This window comes from Poecilia reticulata, linkage group LG23 (assembly GCF_000633615.1).
Source record: "Poecilia reticulata strain Guanapo linkage group LG23, Guppy_female_1.0+MT, whole genome shotgun sequence".
NCBI lineage: Eukaryota > Metazoa > Chordata > Actinopteri > Cyprinodontiformes > Poeciliidae > Poecilia > Poecilia reticulata.
The window spans coordinates 9,887,504-9,897,639 of record NC_024353.1 but is presented as its reverse complement, the minus strand read 5'-3'; the positions used below and the strand labels follow the sequence as shown (position 1 = coordinate 9,897,639).

General features: G+C 39.5%; 1 protein-coding gene across 3 annotated transcripts in view; it reads right to left on the bottom strand.

The window, feature by feature from the left end:
• ahcyl2b (adenosylhomocysteinase like 2b) overlaps positions 1-10,136 on the bottom strand; it is a 45,831-nt gene that overhangs the window by 6,015 nt on the left and 29,680 nt on the right. For all 3 annotated transcript variants that reach the window (XM_008401091.2, XM_008401090.2, XM_008401092.2), the window contains exons 2-11: positions 7,132-7,240; positions 4,807-4,950; positions 4,496-4,596; positions 4,296-4,398; positions 4,100-4,194; positions 3,541-3,647; positions 3,073-3,189; positions 2,926-2,989; positions 2,031-2,119; positions 1,230-1,300 (exon numbers count right to left, since the gene is read on the bottom strand). In XM_008401091.2, the coding sequence (XP_008399313.1) occupies positions 1,230-1,300; positions 2,031-2,119; positions 2,926-2,989; positions 3,073-3,189; positions 3,541-3,647; positions 4,100-4,194; positions 4,296-4,398; positions 4,496-4,596; positions 4,807-4,950; positions 7,132-7,240 (1,000 nt within the window). The remainder of the gene's footprint in view (positions 1-1,229; positions 1,301-2,030; positions 2,120-2,925; positions 2,990-3,072; positions 3,190-3,540; positions 3,648-4,099; positions 4,195-4,295; positions 4,399-4,495; positions 4,597-4,806; positions 4,951-7,131; positions 7,241-10,136) is intronic.

Genomic DNA, 10,136 nt, shown 5'->3' with positions numbered 1-10,136 from the left:
ATATATCATATGAGGTCTGGATAATACAACCAAGTCTGCCTCTGTCATTTACAATTTAATTACCTATCTTAGAAAGTGGGCAAAGTTAATTAGATCTGGAAATAGAATTCAGTTAGAGTTGGCTCAACATGTTGAAAGGATATGAAGGTTTAAAGAATTTTCTTTTCGCATTAAAACTATGAGAAAATATTCTTTGTGAAATATTTTAACAGTTACCCATTACTTATAAAACCTACAGATACAAAGTAACGGGGTCAAAGTTCAAATGGCGGTTTATTGAGCCTACAAACATTTCTAAATTATTTACATCCCTCGAACTTTATTTCTATCCTTCACAACTAAAAACTAAAAATGTATTTTCGTGGGATTTAGAGTGATTGGGTGGGGATTTGAAGCTGGTCATGTTGATGCAGGATGGACTGGACTAAACGCTGGAAACCATAAAGAAGAAAAACTTCTTACAGGCTCAAAAAGTATGAACATGTTGGAACAGAGCAGTCACAGCGCAAAAATAAATCAAATTGAAAATCTGTAAAGAAAAAGAAAAAAAGACTTAAATTCTACATCTAATCTGATAAAGACTAATTAAGCAAAGAAGAATGGCCAAAACCTTCAAAGGTGGTAGAGGTATATCATTTTCCCTTTTACTTTATGATTATACACTTCTTTTTGTTGGTGTGCTATATGGAAATGGACCTAAATACATTGAATCATATGAAAATGCTCAAAGGAAACAAAACTTTCTCAATGTGCTCTATATTCGCCAAACCACCCCCCCAAAAAACACACACAAAAAAAAACACAATTGGATTTTTACACTAATCTTCCACACAGCTGGATTGTCAACGTCGCTATATTCACCTAAAGGTGAAGATCTCATTCAGGGGGAAAAAAAAGCAAAGGTATGTTTTTTCTTAGTTTAGTATTTTAGTTTTTTTTTTTTTTAAGGCTGCCTTGTCCATGTGCAACTCGCTACGATTGCAGATCCTCCGCTTCAACCCTGACAGGCGATATTTGGTAATGAACTGGCCACCAGTAATTCTCTGCTCTAATCCAAAGGTCAGCGTCGGCTCCCTCGCCCTCGAGGTTCAGAGCTTTATTAGCGACCACTGCAAATGATTTCGCTGACTCAGTGACCCGTCTAGTCACCTTGAACAAGACGCAACAAAAACTGTGAACTTCTGCACCCTGACTAGATTAGCAGAACGTCAACATCAGCGGCTGCCAACCTGTGCAGGTGATGACGATGTCCACTTGTCTGATGACTTCGTTGAGTTTCACCAGCCTGAAGCCATCCATGCTAAAAAAAACAACAAAAAACCAGCTGATTAATCACTAATGATTAATCAGTAATCATAATTAATCGTTAATTACTTAATAATCAGGATTAATCAATTAACTGACATAACTGCCAACTAATTTAGGAATGGATTAATAGTTCCTCCAATTATGTCCATTTGCTGAAAGAACATACTCAGAGCAGTAACTAAACCAAAACTGTACAAGAAATATACAAGTTATGCATTTGAGCTAAAAACCTGTCTTTGAATAAAGTCTACCCAGAATTTAAATGGCACAGTTTTAGCTCCATCTGGTTCAAATACTGTAAGACAATTAAGCACTTCTTACTATGTAATCATTAATCAGTTAATCAAAAAATAATAATATTCAACAGATCAGCCCGACACTGATAAGTTGAGTAAAGAGAGCTGAGCTTTTCACATGTTGATGTTAGAAGCATTTTTATTTTAGGTGCAGATGCATCTTTTGCCATCTCCCTTTAGGCAATACAATATTTATTTTCTCATTTTAAAAAGGAGTTGAAATATTTGTTTGCATTTTTCTAATATTGTATAAAAGACAAAGACGTTAAACAAAAAATGTGCAGAAAGTGCCAAATTTTTAAATCTGATTAATCGATTAATCACTAGAATAATCCGATTACTCAAATAATTGTTAGCTGCAGTAATAGTGAAAAGTGACTTTCCTGCAATATAAATGAGCCAAAATAAAGAAAAACTAAAGCTTACCAGGCCTGCAAGGCGCAGATGGGGTCGATCTCTGTGACGTAGACGATGGAGCCCATGGCTTTGAGGGCAGCGCAGCAACCTTTTCCAACCTGACGGAGGTGAAAATAGAAGAATTGGTCATTTACAGTTAACAGGGGTGCATGCAGTGTGTTACAGAGAAACGCCAGGCAGAAATGCACACAGCATTCCCAAATAGCAGGGCTAGAGCTGTGATCGGTGCAGTCGCAGTCTACTGTGATGTAATAATAACACAGACACTGACACCTCAGAAAATGATACAAAGAACTAATCCAAGGATTTTTAACAAGTATTGGGTGGGTACGTTTGATTACTGCAGATTTTCTCTCATTCTCACAGGCTGTGAATTTTTAATAGAGTTGAGGTCTGGGTTAGTCCAGAAGTTTCTGTACCTTACAGTTTCTGGCAGACTGGAGTTGCTTGGTTGTTCTCAATTTCCTTTCAATCAGAACCAACAGTTCGAGTCAGATGGTTAAAAGTTGGACACAATTAGGCGTTCCAACATTTCTATAAACCCAAACACTCATCAAAATGTGTTTCAGGTATGGCTAATTTAGTTTGAACCACCTTCCCAAAGCTCTGACTGCCACCTGTTGAACATTTCAGGACCATTCTTAAAGATGAGGTTTGCTGGCAATTTAAATGAACTTTTTCCTCAAAAAGTGCTCAAACATCCTGCTGTTATTGGTGACAGAAAGCAAAGTGACACTGTGCCAAACATTAGCAGAGTTGGACCTATATTTCCATACCTGTGTAGATCAGAGAAAATCCAAACTTTTTCACCAAATACTTATTTCAATTTTTAGCGTGAGTTTTCTCATTTTTAGCAGAACACCAGCAGGAGCACATGTGACTTAAATAAAACCATTAGCCTTACCTCTCCGTATCCACACACCACCACCTGTTTGCCTCCAAACATCACGTCAGTGGTCCTCTTCAAGCTGGAGACACAGATACACGTTTCAGTGCTGCTGCTTCTCTACTTTTGGAAGCAATTTGTAAGGAAAGAAAACATGTTTTATACCCATCTAAGATGGATTCTCTGCAGCAGTAAAGGTTGTCAAACTTTTGCTTGGTAACGGAGTCGTTGACGTTCATGGCTGGAACACACAGCTTCCCCGCCTTGGACAGTTGGTACAACCTGAACACACACATAATTTCTTACTAGATCTTTTTGATGGCACAACTAAAAATAGAACCCAAACATAAACAGATTCAAATGTATTTTCTATTTTAAATCGTTTGTATCAAACTGAGTGCAGATAAAAATGTGTACCACTTTCCACCACTAGATGGCAATGTTGCCAAACTTGACTGTGGATGCAAATATGGCCTTATTCTGTTACTGTGCAGGTTTTTACAAATATTTTAATCTTAAAAGATACAGAGAATCAGTTTCATCATCTTTCAACTAAAACATGTCTGTAATATTTAGCAAAAAGAAAAAGAATCATGCAAAAAGAAGAGGACATATGGACGCTGCTTATCCCACCTGTGGACGCCAGTAACGCTCTCCTCTACGATGCCCTTGATCTTCTTGAACATGTTGGGGTACTTTTTATAAATCCAGTGCGTCAGGTCTCCGCCGTCATCCAGGATCTGAGGAGAAAAATGGAGTTAAAATAAAGATTAGGATGAAAAATATGAAAAGATGTTAAGAATAAATTAAAAGAAAGGAAAGAAAATGGTGCTTCTGTCACATATGTGACAGACCAACACATGGTAACACATGATTATGTGGGGTAAAAAAAAATTATAAAGGCCATTGTGTTTGGTTGGAGATGGTCTGATATGATTAGGTCTGCAACTAATAATTATTTTAGTAATCGATTACTCTAATGATAAATTGGATAAAATTGAAATAAATTTGGCAAATTCAACAGATTTTTCATACGACTACTTACGCCATTTTCTACAGTAAAATAAATACATTAAAGAGGTGTAAACAAATAATTAAATTCCTATTTAATTATGAAAATAAACATTTTATTGCGTTGCACATGCGTCAAAAACTACGTAAAAAAAAAAAAGAAGAAAAAGACGGTTGTTACCATGTTGGGTTGCCAGCCTTCCACGTTGACGCAGCGGTCGATGCACCACCAGAAGTCGTCCTCTGACTCACCCTTCCAGGCGAACACACTGAAACCTGCGGAGTGGAAGGAAGCGAAGAATGCAGAGTTGACAAAAACGTGACAAGAAAGAAGAGACAGTAAGATTTTAGACTGAAGGCTTTCAAACTGTTCCCACCTCCTTCTGCCAGAGCTGCAGCCACTTCGTTCTGGGTGGAGTAGATGTTGCAGGCTGCCCACCTGCACTGAGCGCCCAGAGCTGCCAGAGTCTCCATCAGCACCTGAGAAAGAGAAATAAACAAAGCTGCAGAGTTTGGCTTTTTTTTGCCAAACTGAAGACATCAACACGTTGCCATTTATTTTTGTCGTGTCACTCACGGCGGTCTGCGCGGTGATGTGCGTGCAGCCCACCACCTTGGCACCGGCGAGGGGTTTCTCCCCCTGAGCTCGCTTCCTCAGCGCCATCAGTGCTGGCATCTCTGGCGGAAAGGGAAACACACACAAAGCGGAAGCTGGAATTAGCTGGAAGGTAAAAGGAATTCCCAGCTTTAATCTCATTAGCTGAGCTCTAATCCATCCAGTTGTCCAGATGAAGGAGCTGCAGATGCTAAACGATGCTATCTGCGTGTTTAGCCCTGCGCTGCTTCGCGTCCATGTGATCAAACTCCTTCCGAGTGTGTTGGTTCTACCTTGCTCTGCGATCTCGATCTCTCTGCGCCCGAAGTCGGCCTGCTTGATGTTTTTGATGCAGAAATCTCCGTTGCCTTTGGAGTTCTTCTGCTGTTTGTCCCGGGGTGAGGTCTCATCGTCGGAGCTGTCGGTGTACGACGCCGCTGCAAGCGATCGCACGTGAAAACGTCAGTGAAGGGAAAGGACACAAAGTGCTTATTTTCAGCAACCTAAACCCGGCTCTGCAAAAAGGTTTCGCAGCACTGGCCTTTTTCCTTAATACCCTGTAATTCAAACTTGACCAGGCCAAGCTTTCTGGATCACCCAGTAGAAGTGACAATAAATCTGTCTGGCATAGCTTCTCCCGTTACCGGGCAACAACAGAGAGACGGCGCGTCTGCCAGGCGTCACGCTGCGGCTGCAAACTTTCACTCTGTGCCGTTTGTGCAGGATCATAATTACACCAAGTGTTACTCTGTTGGCTTTTATGTTTTAAAGTATAGAGACATTTACTGTGATTCAATAGTGTGTCAGACAAAATGACAAAACAATCACCTTTTGCCCATTAGATCTACAGAAAATGATAGCCTAATAAATCTCATTTATTGCCAATGTCACAACTTTTTGAAAAAGAGAATTTATAATTTTAGATAAATACCCACTATAGGAAATTTGTTGTCATTTTTAAAGAACCGACATTTTGCTTATATTTTTACAATTTAAAATCAAGATAAATATAACATTTAACAAAAAGAGGATGGATTTTTTTTCCTCTGTGGGATGAGAAATTATACTTAAAATTAATAGATTCCAACCTAACAACAAGAAAAACAGATACAAGAACATATTGCTGGTACTTTTGTGAAAATCTGATTATTTTGGGGGGGAAAAAGAAAACAACAAATGCAGAATTTTAACAGTTTTTCAATCTAAATTTCAACAATATTGGCTGGTTCTTTTTTAATTCTACGCCAAAGTTATTAAGAGTCACTCTTAAGGCTGCAAGAGCCACAGGCTGGAGGAAACCTGCTTTCAAGTAAAGTTTGTGTATAAAAATGGTCTAATCAAATTTAGATTAAATTTAATTGAGAATCTGTGGGTTGAAAATGGATGTTCAGAGGCCCTTCATGCAGCCTGAGAGAGTATTGCAATAAAAAACTGACAATAATAAAAAAAAGTCCTTATGTGTAAAATAGATATAACCTCAAAATAATCTGAAGCTCTAATTGCAGCAAAAAATGGTTTTATATCGACTCAAGGGGAGGAATACACAGATTCTTATCTCTGCAAATCTTTTTAACCTGTGCATCATCACCCTACCACTGCAAATAAAATCCCAATTCTTGTCGCTCTAACATGACAAACTGTCTCACTAAAAGCGCAGAGAGGCAAAGACTGTTTTTAAAGCGCCTCTGATCCTGGGGCGTCCATCACTTCCCCTCCTCTAAGTGTGACTCAGCGTCCAAATGTCCATTTGGCAAAGCGGAGCACCACGGTGCAGATTAATTCATTACGTTAATGGCTTCATTGGAGGCTCTGACTCCTGACACGCAGCGGAGTATCAAAAAAGCACAAGTCCGAGCAGATTACGCAGGAAAGCATTTAAATGTTTACGAAAACGGCCATGATGGGGAGAGGTCAAAAGGTTAAGAGCAGTGAGCATTACGAATGAAAACAGGGTTCTGGTGTCAGCCATTTCTCAGACTTTGTGACCTCTCCGCTCCGTCATTGTTCTAGGAAATCGGGTAAATTAGTGTTTTTGTAAAGTGTGTCGTCTGACTCCAAGTACCTGTAAGAATAAGTTTTTCCCAGAAAGGTCAGACTGAGCTACAAGCTTGAACAAATTTGTGAAGGAAAAGGTCAGAGTAATTGTTCACAAAGGTGCTGTTCCCATTAGTTACAAACTACAGAAAGTAGGTTGAGCAGTTAATATTGAAACAGTTGTTTGTGCATCAATTTTCTAAGTCATTTCCTCTTTCACTAATTAACATTTCAACAGATAATCAATCTAAAGCTCAACTCTGTAGCCTCTTCCTGCTACAGCATAAGATACAGGATTGTATCATTTACTTATTTTTGGTTTCCCATTCCAATAAATTCCTGCGGGCGCTCTGGAGACCACCGGCAGCTGATCTGCTAACACAGAGCCCACAGTTTCATGAGAACTACAGGGTTAGACTGTGAGAGTGAGGACAGAGATGGTTGATGAGGAGAACAGGGGGTGGGGGAGAAGGTTAGTCAACCATTCATACAGGTGGAATCAGCAGGAAAAGTGTTGTAAAGTCAGGGATGTCCGATAAGCGGCGGGTTGCGGTGACTGAGTGTCTGCCAGGCTGTTTGTTTACCTGAGCTGTAGCTGTCTGTGGAGGACTGGGAGATGGAGCGGGACAGAGAGCGCCGGCCGATCTTAGACGGGCGCTTGTTGAACTCCTGTTTCTGGTCTGCAAACTGGATCTGAGGAGAAGACAAAGAACAGGGATTCAGAACCAAAACGACGCTTGAGGCGCATGTAAAGCTCAAGTGCTGACATACGTTAGAGATCCAAAACCTCAAAATCTTGAAATCAGAAAACATCTTTTGGTGAATTATGTGTAATGAGCAAGGTTTTAGAGTTCACAACACAACAGATCGCTCTAGTGGAATCTGTTGACCACAGGTGTTGTTTGTGTGCATAAACTTTTCTCAGGTGTAAAAAAAAAAAAAAAAGATGTTAAGCAGTGTTTTAACTTCTAATCCAGTCACCACGTGTGTAGCTTTAGCTTTAAGTGATTTTTGTGCTGGGAGAAAACTAATTGTAGATGAACTCCCTCAAAACAAATGACACCAAAAAGGTTTTGAAAGTTACTTTAGTTGCAGCTAAACTAAATAAAAGACATTGGTTACGTGTAGAAAAGTGAGATTTGCACTAATTTTCTTGGTTTTAAAATAAATCGGACTGCTTCGAAAGGCGGAATTTGGGAACTTCTAATCTACGTCTTATGATACTGTTCATTCAAAAGTTTTGTCTTGGTTGGCAACTAGTTTATAGTGTTTTTTTTCCCTCTCACATATATTTTATTGAATACTATTTTGATTGCACTACTGTGAGCTACAAGCTTGAACAAATTTGTGAAGGAAAAGTTATAAAACTCTTGACTTTTTTTTTTTTAAATCAATAAAAATCAGCTTTTAAAATAAAAAGTTACAAAATCAAAACAATAACATTCAACCAAAGATGACAGAATGGCAGCACTGTCGGCGTGCGTACAGAGGGCCTAACTTTGAGTTTTCTCTCTCTTTCAACGATAAGGCAAACAATAACTTTTTTTATCAAATCAAACAAGGCCACACAAGGTAGCGCAGTCATACGAGCTCTTTGAAATGAGGCCACGCTCCGCAGCCAGATCACTAAACTGAGCGTGATCCTATCACTTTCTTTCCACTCTTACATCGGAGCTGATAGCCAGACGCATCATAATTCATCTGCTGATAGTCGTTCAGAGAACAAATGGCTAACCTATTAGGCAATAAATCCTGCAACAAGGACTAAACATCCGAGTGGATGAGAATTAAATGTCAGAGACTAAAAAAATAAAACCATTGCTGAATGCCAAACAGAATTTAGAGCATTATTGGGTTTTTTTTGTGTTTTTTTTTACAAAGGGCAGAGGTTTTTGCCAATTCTACAAATGACGAAAATTGCAAGAAGCTTTGCAGAGTTGATAAATAGCTGCAGCGTGCGTCATACTTCCTCCCCTCATTCTCAGTCAGCTCATCTTTGAAAAAAGACCGTCCTTGAAGACAGGTTTATGAAACACAGCGGAGCTAAATAACTCCAACTACTCGATTGTTTTGAGTCCCGTCGCTACAATGCAGACCACAGAACAGACACGTCTATTGCGCGACGCTACGGTTTGCAGAGAACAAGCTCGTGCACACACTTAAATGCACGTACGGAAAACAAAACTTTTGATCCCGAAATTGTCCGAACCCAATTTGGGCCATTTAACAAAAATCCCCCCATCCACCCACAAAGAGCCAGCTGAATGTTGGCGAATGCTCGCCATTAGCTGATGAGAGTCCTTTCAGCTGCTCTGACAAACCACTGACTCTCTTCTCATCCGGATGCTAACATAACAGCATCAGGTTCCAACAAGACTCTGTAGTCCTGGCTAATACGGCCATTATTCTCTCCTTACCCTTTTCACACAGGGCTCAGTGCTCTCCTCCTCCTCTTCTTCAGACCGGTCACATGTGTGGGTGTGCTTCTGATTCATACCCAACTTCAAATCTTTAAAGGTCAGCTTCTTTTATATTTTTTTTAAAAGAAGGTCAAATCTCCTTTCCCACATTATTCTTCCGGGTAAATTTTTTTTTTTAAAGACTGGAGTCCCTTGGAAAGTTGATGACACCTAAAGTTTTACAAATTCAACATCATCATAATCAGATCAAGATATCTTTAAAATTGCGTTTTATCTGAGGTTGATTTTATCTCCGGATCAAAGAGAAGATGTATTACTGCACTAAGAAGATTAGAAGGAATTTTATTGATACATCAGGAGCTGCAGGAGTTTCTGAGACGCTGCTCTACATCGCTTCTATCGCAGTTCGGTTTCACTGACCCCCCCCCCAAACGGGCCACAGCTGGCTTTTGATCAACTCAGGTTTATTAGACGGATGATGTCTGGCAAGAGCTTTGCACTAAGGACTGAAGGTTGTTTTACGAGCTCGTGGGGAGTATATCAAGTGCTCACATGCTATTTTTCTTTTTTTTTTTTTTTTGGGACAAGATTACCACAGATTAGATTAGGATTTAGAACAAGGGGTACTGCCAGAGAGAACAGCACACTGGCTTTTCTGGGACTGACCAAACTAACCCTTTCTCTGCCCAGTTCCACTGTGTAGATGTTTGACATCTGCACTGATAAATCCTGAGAGAACTACTTTAAGGTGGAGATAAAAATAATAAAAAAAATTCCCAAGATACCCATGTGTTTCATGTGTGCATTTATGACCAATGGAGAAAATAATGCACCTGTTTGATGGGAATTTCAAGTGATTTTCATTTCAATTTCTCCCCCACCTGTTTGTCTTTACTTTACAAGATGGACGCTGTCCATTAATGAGGCTGTTGGCATGGAAATTGTGCATGTTAATGCAATATTAGGACCCACGGGACACACCGGTGTGTCCAGGACAACAGACATATGGCTTGCTGTGAGGTCTGGGTGACATTATGGCTCAGGGAGGATGATTAGGCCTCCGTTTGGTCCTGCTACTTTTATCTAGCAATTTGTGGTAAAAAAAAAAAAAAAAAAAAAAAAAAAAACAGAAATAAGTTACTGTAGTACAGTAACCAATTGTGAAACTA